The following is a 13,644-nucleotide window of genomic DNA, read 5'->3' on the forward strand; positions in this document are numbered from 1 at the left end:
ATGTTATTCTAGCAACAAAGCAGAGAAAGTATATCAAGGAGGAAGAAGTGACCAACTGTGTCAAATGTTGCTGGGCCAGTCATATAAGATGAAGATTGAGAAATGAGCGTTGAGTCTAGTGATGAGGTCACTGGTGACCTTGGATGAGAGCTGTTTCAGTGGAGTGGTGGGGGGAGTTAAGAGCCTGTTAGAGGTAATTGAAATGAGAGCTGGAAGGGGTAGTGGAATCGTGATTAGTTTTTAAATAAAGATTGGGGAAGTGGCACTGTAGCATCCTTGTGGGCATGATTCACCAGAGAGGGAAAAATAGATGATCCAGGATGGAGTGTAGAATTGCTGCAGTGTTGTCCTTTTGGAAAAGAGAAAGAGAGAAGGTTGAGAACTAGTGAAAAGGTGTGGCTAGCACCTATCTTGAGATTGTCAGCATTTAGCACCCATTTTCTACTCAGCTGTGAAGCCTCAGTGCAGGTCAATTACTATAAAATGTTATGTTTGAATTAGGGTGGAGTCAGTTGTGCCTCCAGCACACCCACACACACCCTCCTTACCGCCCCCAGCCCCCCGTCTTGATTAGCAGGTGGCACCTTTGTGAGAAGGAAAATGGGGGCTCTTATTCCAGACAAGGCAGCCAACAAGAGCTGGATTTTTAGCCCTAACTCACCTTAGGCTAGGTTCCTTAGAACACAGCCATAAGCTGCAACCCTACTAGGTCTACTCCAAAACAGTAGGGAAAGTCACATTTCATATCCTGCTGCAATAACCATATCCTTAGTGTCTTGTAGCAGAATAGCATAACTTAGAAGACAGCAAATTTAAGAACCAAGAACTTGGTGTGGGAATTCCAGCTCTTCTACCAACTGGCAGAGCAGAGTTAAAATGGATCGCTTACTTTCTGTGAATTGGTTTCTTCAAGTGTAAAAGGAGGGGTTTGGCTTCAACCAGATCCTTTTCATGCTGAAATTCTGTGATTCATTAAAATATAGTAATCCCCAGCCATCTGAAGCATAACATAGTTCCTCTGCCAAGAACCAAAGAATATCACCGAGGAAATTTGGTTTCTTCGGAGAATTGCTCTCCTAAGGTTCCTACCCAAGTAAGTATTTGCAGAATTTGACTGGAGATTAAATTACACATAGTAGCACTGAAATTATAAGAGGAAATACAAATATAGCAAAACTATTGAAGTCAATAGAGATTTATGCAGACTTTGTCCAAATTCTCTTGAGTATTTTGTAGCTGTGGGACCTACGGAAAGTTATTTAACTCTCTGAACTTTAGTTTCCTCATCTAAAAATAGGAATATAATAATAGTACCTACTTCATAGATTTGTAAGGTGAATTAAATGAGATATGCACTATGGTGCTTTGACAGATGCTTGGCTTATTATGGAGTAAACCTTAGCTGCTGTTGTTATCATCATCATCATCATTATTATCATCAGTGTGTGACATGTGTAGTTTAAAACATTTTAGTATAGCAGCTGTACTATAAAAGTCTCATACTATAGTTTTATAACGATTACTTTGAGTCATCAAGGGAAAAATTAACTTAGAAAAGGAAATGCCATTGAATCAGTTTAAGCTTCTCCTTTTTTTAAACAAAATTGGTACTTCATTTTGTATGCCTTTAGTTACAGTGAAAATTCCCTTGAAGAATATACCTGATTCTCAGATGATAGAACAATGAGCCATTACTGTAATTAGTTCCAGTTGCTGTGTATGCTTAAAACTTAGAGAAGATAGTATTTTTCAAAAGTGTATTTTCCCTAAATAGACCATAAAAGTAAGATTTTATAGTTCATATATATCTGCCTTAAAGATAGGTTTTTGAAACATCCTGTAAACATTTTGATTGTACCGTCAAGTTTTCTCCACCCTTTCTGTATGAACTGTTGTCAGAGTGATTATTGATAGCATCGCCTACTTGATGTTTACAGTCTGCAGGGTATGTTTTACAGAATGAATAAGCTATAGTTAAATCATTTAACATATACCTGAATGTCCTATTGTAGTTAGTGTGGTTGCTTTATCAATGCTGGTTTGCACTTATTTTAAATCAAACATGCAGATCATTTATAAACTGATGGTCATTTTAAAAGAAGAAAAGCTTTATACATAACTTAGTGCAGAAAGTCAAGTTAGTCTAAAGTGTAAAGGTTAGAGAAAAATGGAAGTCCGTAAGGTAAATTTGAAAAGGGTTTAAGGGGTATTGGATGTGTCTTACTAACAAATAACTGTGAGTTTAGACTTTATTTGAATTATCTCTCACTGTAGTTTATAAATGAAATGATGGTGTTGAACACAATGTAATGTACTTGGGGTTTAGTAGCACCTAGCACTCAGACCTTGAACAACATTCCCACTAAAAGGAACCAGGGCTGCTTGAAGAAATGGCAGATTTCAAGGATGGGAGCCTGGAGCATATCGTTAGGCCAGAAAGTAAGGAAGTGTTCCAAAAAATGATGGTGGCCTATCACAAGGATACAGGGTCATTTTGAAGGTGTTCCCAGTGGCCAGATCTGGGGTGATTTGAGTATCAAAATAATTAAATTCAGTAAGAATTCTAAATCATTAGGAAAAAAGATAGGAATCCATGAGACCTCACCAATAATACACATACATATTCTTAGAATCAGGAGAAGAGAGGGCTCAGGGGCCAGCTGGTAAATGTGGAGGAAATGCTGACATTGGAAAATTATGATTTTATCACTATCATAGTAAGGTTTACTTTAGCCAAGAATCACAAGTCGATGTTAAATCTAGGGGAGAAATTCTGATGAAGAGTGGGGTATTTGCAAAGGTTGCTTATTGGTTGCAGTAGGAAAATTGGACAGCACTTGATCTGGATAGCGAAAATTAACATCACCAGTGTGCCTCTGGATGTGACACCCTGAGAAGAACACAGCATCACTTACGTTCTCTTCTAGCCAGGACTGAACTACCTGCATCTAATCATAAGGAAACATCAGACGAGTTCCAAATGATGAGCATTCTATTAAAAGAAAAACTGTATTCTTCAAAAATATTAATATTATAGAAGGCAAAGGAAGGCTAAAAGGCTCTATATTAAAGGAGACTAAAGGCACAGGATATATAGATGGTTGATCCCAAGACTGGGATCTTGTATCTGGAGGAAAATTAAGATTTTTTTCTAAGGCGTAATTGGTTCAGTTGACAACATTATTTTGCAGATTGTAGGTATTGTATGGATTTTACTTTTACTGAAATTGTAGCTATATTGCAGTTGTATTAGAAAATGCACACTGAAATATTTATGGGGAAAGGGCCATGATACATTCAACTTACTCTCAAATGATTCAGAAGAAAAGCACTTTGTGTGTGTGTGTTGTGGTGTTGTGTATGTGTGGTTTTTTTTTTTTTTTTTTTTTTTTTTTTAGGAGGAGGCGATGGAGAGGGAGAGAGAGGGAGTTGATAAAGCAAATGAGCAAAATGGGATTCTGGATAAAGTTATACAGGTGTTCTTTGTTTTTGTGATTTTTCTAGAAGTTAGAAATATTTCCAAATATGTTTATACACACATGCATGCACAAGTTGGTTGAGACTTATTTCTTTTATACTTATCTCTTATTGTTCTAGGCTGCTAATTTACCTTTGATACTTAATTGGTTTAAGATGTTAAATTCATTGATCACAGATATACACATTGATTTTTAATTTCTTTTAAATAGTGCTGGGCCTAAAGGAGATAACATTTATGAATGGAGATCGACTATACTTGGTCCACCAGGTTCTGTATATGAAGGTGGTGTGTTTTTTCTGGATATCACATTTTCATCTGATTATCCATTTAAGCCACCAAAGGTAAGAACCTAGAATTGCATTCTTTAATACTTATCCTTTTCCACAGTCAGTTTATTCTAGGGGATGGATGCAGTTATTTTTATTTAATTGTTTTTCATGGATTATACAGAAACTCTCATGTAACCAAGGATTTTAAAACTAGAAGTAATTGATTTGTCTTTTACAAATAACTTTGTAATCAGCGGAGAGTTTGTTAATTGTAAATAAAAGTATGCCACTTTGCACATCAGTAAGCACATAAATTTTAGGTTTATGATATGAGAAAAAGTATCTTATGAACCTTGCTTAAGAAACCTGTTGGGATAAAAAGTAAATCTGTCTGACAGCTTCCAGAAAGAAGAGTTAAGTAACTTGAATCTTGTGTTAAATACCCTATCTTTATAGATGAGCAAAGACTAGAAATCTATAGCAAAGAAGAGAGAGCTAGTACTATTTAATAAACTTATTTTGTGCCCTCTGTAGTATGATGCATTGATGGGAGTGAGGGCGGCTGGGTGACTTAGGCCTCCTGTTGTCTCTGAATGTGAATTAGGTGGATAACAGCGAGAAGGGTTGAGTTGTGTCTTGTGATCACTGGCAATTATTTTTCAAGTCTTAAACATAACAGTTACTTGAATAGCTTCCTCCTCTGACTTCTCCCAATAAAATGGTCAAGCCAGCAGTTTTTACCATCAGTATTAAGCCTGAGCATAATTATGCTGTCGTTAGAAAGACTTCTGACATGTCGGGGAGAAGTGTTATCAAGCCCTTAACTGTCAACGTAGTTCCTTATGTTCCCTTCACTATTTAAAATATATGTTGCGATTTAATGCCTGCCTCACGTGCATGTGTGTTGTTATGTGTGTGTGTGTAAAAATAAAGGATTTTTTTTTTTAAGGCGGCAGATCATTTCTCCCTTATCTAACAAGGTAACAACAGTTCCACCTAGTGGTATTTACCTCAAATTGCAGATACCAAGTTTCCCTATCACCTAGAGGTATTGGCTGTCAACTACAGCTGTCAGTTTTTGAGTGCTTTACTGTGTGGTCCCACCAGAACCTAAGATCTTTAAATGATTGTCTTATTTAATGTTCTCGGGTATGTCTAGTATCTCTTGCTAGATCAATCAAAGAAAGGGACAAAACCCTCATGTTAATAATACTGCAGATTGTATTCACATTCAGAATGACACATGTTAAATGCCAGTATATCGTTAACTATTCAGTTTGCCTTCAGTGCTTAAGTTTTCTGTATTATAGCAAAAAAAACCTTAGCAAAATAGCACATGACTGTATTTATAGTGAGGCTTATTTCTACTTTCATCATTTTTCATATTGGAAATTGGTTTTAACATGGTAGCAAAATTAGAAAAAAGTTTGCAATATTTAGTTTTTATGAAATTTATACATGAGGGAAACTTTGTTAAAGGAAGAGACATTTTTCTTAGAATCTTTCAATGGAAAATAGAGATTGACTAGCATAGAACTATATATGATTTGTCATAATTATGTTAGTTAATAGGATGGCTATTTATTAATTTAACATGTTAATTTTTTTGCTAAAGTCTCAATACTTTTATTTTGTAACCCTTTAATGTTGATTCCTTCCTCTTCCCTAAGATATCTTATGTAGTATTATGAAGCACTCCTCAGATCTATAGTTGGACAAGTGAAAAAGAAGTAAGACTTCTGCTGTTATCTTGGTTTAGGAATAATTATTTCTCTACAGTTCTGCTTATTTTTGAAGTTCAGATAAGGTGTTGAACTTCTTGAGGAATAATAGAAATTTAATTCTCTTCTGTTCATTGATTGTTAAAAGCTGAAAGGAATCAGAGTATTAATTGTGTTTGTAAGCCATGCATACCTATTGAGTAGTCAGCTGTCAACGAAATGAACATACATTATTCCCATATTCTGGAGCAGGGCTGTCTAATAGAAATATAATGCAAGCTACATGTGTAATTTTTTATAGAAACAGTGAAATTAATTTTAATAATATTTTACTTAATCCAGTGTATCCAAAAATATCGTCGTTTCAACATGTAATCAATAGAAGCATCATTAACGCCATATTTTACATTCTGTTTGATATTGTCTTTGAAATCTGGGATGTATTTTACACTTTTAGCCCATCTTAATTCTTATAACCACACTTTAAGAGCTCTGTGTAACTAGTATGTACTGTGTTAGAACAGTTCTAGAGTTATATACAGTAGTCCCTCCTTCTCCTCAGGGGGTATGTTCCAAGACCCTCAGAGGGTTCTTAAAACCACGGATAGTACTGAACCCTATATGATGCTATTTTTCCCGATGCATAAATGCCTATGATAAAGTTTAATTTATAAATTAGGCACAGTAAGAAATTAATAATATAAAGTTAGAGCAGTTATAACAATATACTGTAATAAAAGTTATGTGATTGTGGCCTCTCTCTCTCTCAAAATATCTTGTACAAACTTAATGCCTCTTCCACTGTAACTAAGCACTTATGCCTGTAGCTTTTTCAGCTTGATGTACAACAGCAAAACTAGCACAAGTGTTTTTATCCTTTTACAATTTCATGGATAGAAGACTCATTCTTGCCATAGATCTTAGCAACCTCAGTGTAGAATTTTTTTTCCTGCCCTTATTAAGTCAAAAACTTCCACCTTTTCACTTAAGCAAGAATTTTACAGCTTCTCTTTGGCAGATCTCAGTTGCCAGCATCACTGCTCTTGAACTTTGGGGCCATTATCAAATAAAGTAGGGTGACTTGAACACAAGCACTGCGATACCACAGCAGTTGAACTGATAGCCAAGATGCTACTTGGTAGACTGACTGGGCAGGATTATGCTGGACACCCAGGCAGGGTAGAGCAGAACAGTGCAAGATTTCATCATGCTACTCAAAACAGTGCAAAATTTAAAACGTATGAATTGTTTATTTCTGGAATTTTCCACTTAATATTTTTGGACCCCAGTTGACCTCAGGGGTCCAAAACTGAAGCCATGGAAAGCAAAACTGTGGATAAAATGAGTACTACTGTGGTCTCTTTCTCCTCCTTCACCACTACGCCAGTGGTTTCTTTCTTGTTTTTAATTATGTGTCCTTATCAGAAATACACTTTTGAGTGCTTTAAACATTTTCTTCCCAGACTCCACTTGGGAGATCACAGTACATTGCTAGTTCCAAGGGATCAGGAACTGTCTTTTTTCTTTGCAACTCCAAATTAAGAATTAACCACCCAATTTGTGTTTGTGATTGTTTGAAACTGGTGAGTGTTTGTTTCTATGATTGATTCTCTTTTTTCACATATCTCAAGGATATAATAGTTTCCTTTATTCAGTAGCTTAAGACCTTACTTGTTTCGTTTTACTGTCTTAGTCTAACAAGACAGTGAGCCATTTGTGGAAATGAAAGTCTGAGAAATAGGAAGGCTGGTGATTTCACCAACCTTCTCCAGTATTTTCTCACACATGGCAAGAGATTAGCTAAGTTGGTGACCTTTTTCTACTAAGAAACTAATGTAACTTTAGTTTTATGTTTAAAAAAACTCTTCACTAGTTTCTCTTACCTTTGGCACCAAAACGTTTCTGTTCTCCCTCACTTCCTGTCTTTAAATAGTGGTGTATGTGTGCATGCCCACACATACATTCATAGAATTACCGTATCATTTGTTTAAGCAATTCAGCGACTCATTTGGTTTAAAAGCAATATAGTTCCTGCTATACTGGGTAAAAACAATTTCTTTGAACTGAATTAAATAAAACCATTTAATTTTGCTCTTACTTAAACCTAGTGTTTGTTAGCTCTTCAGTGAAATTATATGCTATTTGCTATGATCTGTGATATGTTCCACTTCATTTTTGCTAGTGAGAGTTTTAGTTGGTAATAAAGCTTTTTATTTTCTTTCTGTCTTTAATGTCACTGCCCTTAGGTTACTTTCCGCACCAGAATCTATCACTGCAACATCAATAGTCAGGGAGTCATCTGCCTGGACATCCTTAAAGACAACTGGAGTCCTGCTTTGACTATTTCAAAGGTTTTGCTGTCAATTTGTTCTCTTTTGACAGACTGCAACCCTGGTAAGCAGATTTTTATTAACACATACATTGAGGCTACAAAAACTGCATTTTTTTCAGTTTAAAGTGAAGTTGAGAAGTAAATGCTGTTGGTACAAAGATCAGCATAAAACACTTTTTGAGGAAATTATCAATGCCATTTCAATTAGAATAGACCAAAAGTTTCACAATAACTTCCTTTAATTTGTTAATGGCATACTACCCTATAATTATTTTCTCCCTGTCATTGGTGACTCTCTGTTTTCTAAATTAATGGAGGTGTACAAACCACTTTTGACGGGAGTGAAGTAATGTTTCTTACACCACTGCCTCCTTCTCTTGCTCCTTCCATGCTGCCATGTGCTTTAACGCAGCCTCTCAGTATTGAAGGGCTTCTTGTTCTCCCTTCCTTTTCGGATTATGGTTGGTTGTATTAGATGTGGTAATAGTCGATATTAAAATGATAGCCGATGAGAGAGTTAGACTAGATTATGATTTTAAGAACTCAGAGATAAAGTCATTAGTGTGTAATCTGTAAGAAATGCCTAACTGTCACACATGATCTTTAATGTGGGTAGCTGACTTGCAAAAATAATGTTTAGACCTGGGATTTCGCATATGCTCTCTTACTAAGTGGCCATTTTTAAAAGAAGTTGGCTTATTTTTTCTAAATATTTAATCAATCACCAAAGGTTATTACTGTTATATTAGGCCTAGCAGTTATACATATACCCAAAATACAGATAGATAGATAGATAGATAGATAGATAGATAGAATGATATATAGAAGGATATTCATTATGGCATCTTTTATTACAGCAAAAGATTGTAAATAACCTACATATCCATTAATAGAGGATGTAGCTTAATGAGGTAGCTCTATGTGAATGGATAGAGAAAACTCTAAGATATATTAAGTAAAAAAGCAAGGCACTGGAAAAAAACACACGTGTGTAACAATATTCTAAAGTTATAAATGTGTATAATGTCTCTGGGTAGAAATGCTGTGAACAGGTATAAATTATTTGCCAGGAAGAGAAACTTCTGAGTAGTTGGAGTCAGGAGGGAAGAGAGCTTTACGTTTTACTGGCTGTCGTTTGGTGTACTTCAAATGTTGTACATAGTACATAGTACACCTTTTTTGAAAAATAAATTCAAAATAAAATTTACATCTCAGATTCAATTTCTCACTCAGTACTATTTAAAACAAAATGGCAAGTAAGCTTTCAAATGGAGGTAAGGGTAATGATTTAAGTCGTGTTATTGTACAGAATGAAGGAAATATTTCATTCTGAATAGCATTGCATCATAGGATCTGAGTTTGGAAAAATTAATTTTTAAATATCCGTAGAAAAACAAATACAATCATCTAGCACACTTTTATTGTTCAGTAAAATGCTAAGAGTGAAAAATAGTTTTTGTATGTTAAAGGCATACACATTTTTAAAAATCAGATTTATCAACTCAATATTTATTTTTTAAAGAGGCTTTTCTAATTTGAATATTAAAATATAAAGATGATTATGTTACTTCAAACATTTTTCTTTTGAGAAATTAGCCATTATATATCAAGATGCTGCTGAAAAATCAGCATTTCAGTTCAGTAGACTATTAGAACTGAACCTTTAAGACACCATATAATATCTTTTAATGTTCTTTCCACTTTTCCAGCGGATCCTCTGGTTGGAAGCATAGCCACTCAGTATTTGACCAACAGAGCAGAACATGACAGGATAGCCAGACAGTGGACCAAGCGATATGCAACATAATTCACATAATTTGTATGCAGTGTGAAGGAGCAGAAGGCATCTTCTCACTGTGCTGCAAATCTTTATAGCCTTTACAATACGGACTTCTGTGTATATGTTATACTGATTCTACTCTCTGCTTTTATCCTTTGGAGACTGGGAGACTCCCCAAAAAGGTAAATGCTATCAAGAGTAGAACTTTGTAGCTGTAGATTAGTTACGTTTAAAACGCCTACTTGCAAGTCTTGCTTCTTTGGGATATCAAAGTGTATTTTGTGATGTACTAAGGATACTGGTCCTGAAGTCTACCAAATATTATAGTGCATTTTAGCCTAATTCATTATCTGTATGAAGTTATAATAGTAGCCGTAGATGACTAGGAATTATGTCATTTGTATTAAACCCAGATCTATTTCTGAGTATGTGGTTCATGCTGTTGTGAAAAATGTTTTACCTTTTACCTTTGTCAGTTTGTAACGAGAGGATTTCCTTTTACCCTTTGTAGCTCAGAGAGCACCTGATGTATCATCTCAAACACAATAAACATGCTCCTGAAGGCATAGTTTCCTGTCGTAATATTTTAAGTCAGTCTTGTTAGAAGGTGTGTCTGAGATGATTGTTGATGAAATAAAAATGTGAATATGAAGATTAACTACAGAGGACTAGTATAAATAAATCATTTATTAAATTGAAAACATTTGAAATCTTATAAATGTGTAGAGTTTTTTTCCTTTAAGTCCTAATGAGAGAATACATGAGTTTAAATATACAAAACTGCATTTTTTAACCGTTGGTCTCAAAAAAACATAAAGGTCTACTTTGATAATATGATATTTGAGCTAAAAATAACATGAAATCCTGGCTTACAAGATTTTGTTTCCAAAATGATGACTTCTGTTCACCATTGGGCAGCATTGTCAAATAACTTTAATCTGGTAGCCCTTCTGTGTCTTTCATGCATTTTTGACTTCTAATCCTGTTCTTGAATTTTCATGGTGTTTTTTGTGTGCGTTACCATTCTTATTATGCACTAGTCCAGCAGATATAGGCAGAGGCAGAGATGAACATAGAAACCCTTGTCTGCCCTGAAGGTAGACTAGAACTCTGGGTTACTGTGCAGTTGTGGCATTATTTCTCAGTTGAAAGAATAGGGAATTTTAAGGGTTTAATAGGTTATATGAATTCTTTCTTTCTAGTTATAATTATTAAATATTAGATTTCTTATAGGAGTTAGTTTATTTTTCAATATTCAGATTGGTCAAGAGAGTATAAATGGTTTTTTTCTATGACTGGAATAGTTATTGAGGTAATTCTCTGGTCATGTAACCAAGGTTGTGGAATATGGGCAAATGTCTTCTCCAGTCCTAAATATGGAAATAAAATACCACCCTAAAATTTATAGGCTGGAATTATTAGCATAAAAATACATTGCTCCAAGATAATAAAGTAAAACATTTCTAGTTGTATATACCCTCACAAAGAATAATGGACTCCTACTTGAGTATTTGTCAGTAGAAGTCTTAAATCAGGGTAAAAATAAAATTACACTTCTGTATCTGTCTTTCACTTAATGCACACCCGCCTCTCCGCCCCCGCCAAAAAAACCCAAAAAGAATCTCTCCACGTTACAAAGGTACACCAAACAGGCTTAGGCTTATGAAAACCTCTGAGCCTTCACTATTTTAAGCAGTAACTAATAATCTGTACTGGAGTTCAAGTTAATGTGATGAGAATGGGCATCTTTTATGTAAGCTATAAGGATTTCTATGTAGGTGAGCTGTAGAAACTAGTTTTTACCCACTTTCAATATTGTACATTCTGCATCCTAGGTTAATAAACTTCTCTCTTAGTCCTAGAAAAGCATTCATCATAGTGAGTATCAGGATGTTTGGAGATGCTATCCTTTGACTTCCTTCATTTGCTATCAGCCTAGTTACTACCACCAAACTGCTTACTTGTAGGCTGTGTCCCATACTCACCTGGGACAGAGTGGAGAGAACTGGTGACATAAAAATATTTGTGGCTCTTCCACAAACTACCTTTGTGGCCTTAAATAAGACACTTTCATCTCTTATGTAAAACTCAAAAGAAGTTAATTTCATTATTTCCCTGTTCTCTATTAGTCCTTAGTCCTCAAACTCAGTCATTCTAACCTTACAAAATTTGTTATGCTTGTTCCACTTTCTCTTGCTGGGATCAGGCCACAGTTTCAGATGGACTGAGTAATAAGTCATCATTTCGGTTCCTACTATTAGGTTCTCTTAAAATTCTGAATTTTTAAAAATCTTTTCTATTTTTGATCCACTTCCCAGTTACATAGATGTCCATCCATGTGTACTACAAATAGGTTTTTTTTTCCCCATGGAACTTTGTTCTAGATGTAAATTGTGATATTTTAAACCTAGACTTTTTCTTATTCATTAAGAGCAAATTTTACAAGTCCAAATGTAATGTAAGTATTCAAGAATGGCCATAGCACCGTGTACCCCGTTGAGCCTGGAGTGTTCTAATTATGATCATGTGCCCTCAGAGGGGCCATGCAGTGCACAAACCATTACATGCCAGGCTCCACTTAGTTACTGAGGTGCCTCATCTTGTTTAATATCCCTCAGAAAGCTTCAGGAGAGAGACACTCTGATGATCCTTAGTTGACAGAATAGAACTGATTCACAGACAGGTTAAACAACTTGATGCAGATTACACAGCCAGTATGATGTGGAGGTACAGCCCCCATTCTTTACCACTAGGCTAAGAGTTTTTGTTTATAGCATTACAGTTAGTATTTAATATATATATGTTTATATGTAAAAGCGGGTATACATAAATTAGAAAACTTCTGAAAGGTAACCTATAAGATAAAGTACAATTTTGCATTTTAGTCAATCCTTATTTTAATCTTCTATTTTAGTCTCAAATGGAACCTTACAAAATAAGCCTTTATTAATTGATTCCAATGAATACAAGGTATGTTTATTTATCTTCTGTCTCAGACATTTGTCATAAGAATACTTTTAATATCACTGGCTTCCCTTTTTTAATTTGGAAAATGAGATAAATGATGTTATTTTAAATTTATTTAACCGTGCATCACATGACCACATCAGAAGATATATATTGATAAATTTATCAATCATTTAATGATGACCTTTTTCAAAATAAGAAGATACATTAGTTATCTAGACATTGCCTTTTTTTTTTTTTCCTAAACTAGGATATCCTAACGTGTCACAGGGATAAAATTCGTAGGTTTGATTTGGCCCGTGTGTATGTTAACTCTTTCTAATAAGGACGTGGAGGTGCTGTGTACTTGGAGACAGTCCTCTGCTTGCCCATGTGTTCTTACAGCAATACAAGAATGACTGCATTGTAAAACTCAAGTCAGTTTCAGTCCTGTGGCATCACATAGTAACCTGTGTCCTAGTCATGTTAATGCAGTACATTTGCACGTCTTCAGCTGACATACTGTGGTCTTTGGACAGAATCATGGCAGGATTTGAAGCATTAATAATTTTCATAAAACCATTGCAAATGATTTGAAGGGGTTGAGCTAATGATTCTACAATAATTATCCACTTATATTTCAGTTAGTGTTTCTTACTTTAGATGAAGAGAATATGTAAATCCCTTGTTTCATGTTTCAATTAAGTTTTTTCAAGTAATACCGAAATAATAAAAAATAATTCATAATTACATTTCAGTAGGTAGGCATTCTTTGAAATAACAATTTTTTGTAACTAGTTTGTTAACCTTTTTTTGATAAAGTTCTTAAGTGATTTAAGTGAACCGCTCCAGTGCGTAATGGGATGTTTCTACACAGTGGAATGATAGTTATGAAGTGAATTTCTAGGACTGGTGTGGATAAGTGGTGTTAAAGCCTTGTCAACCTAGATATTACCAGTGAGTGCATTTAGAGAACTATAAATTGACTTTAAATCTTTTGTATCTGTAGGTTACCTTGCTGAAATCCAGTGAGGCTAAAGCCAATTATAATTATGCAGGTCTTTTTAACATAGAACATTAAAAGCAGTTTTTCCCCCAAATCTTCCAATTCCTAA

The 13,644-nt window shown here is 34.9% G+C and overlaps 1 protein-coding gene across 4 annotated transcripts in view; it reads left to right on the forward strand.

Annotated features, from left to right (window-relative positions):
• UBE2E3 (ubiquitin conjugating enzyme E2 E3) overlaps positions 1–13,644 on the forward strand; it is a 100,967-nt gene that overhangs the window by 78,705 nt on the left and 8,618 nt on the right. For 3 of the 4 annotated variants that reach the window (XM_060106793.1, XM_060106794.1, XM_060106792.1), the window contains exons 4-6: positions 3,690–3,822; positions 7,718–7,865; positions 9,513–10,145. In XM_060106793.1, the coding sequence (XP_059962776.1) occupies positions 3,690–3,822; positions 7,718–7,865; positions 9,513–9,610 (379 nt within the window). In that variant the 3' untranslated portion in view covers positions 9,611–10,145. Of the gene's footprint in view, positions 1–3,689; positions 3,823–7,717; positions 7,866–9,512; positions 10,146–13,644 lie in introns of those variants that run through there. The other variant, XM_060106795.1, reaches the window with a different exon arrangement.

Source organism: Mesoplodon densirostris, chromosome 8 (genome assembly GCF_025265405.1).
Source record: "Mesoplodon densirostris isolate mMesDen1 chromosome 8, mMesDen1 primary haplotype, whole genome shotgun sequence".
In the NCBI taxonomy this organism is placed as follows: domain Eukaryota; kingdom Metazoa; phylum Chordata; class Mammalia; order Artiodactyla; family Ziphiidae; genus Mesoplodon; species Mesoplodon densirostris.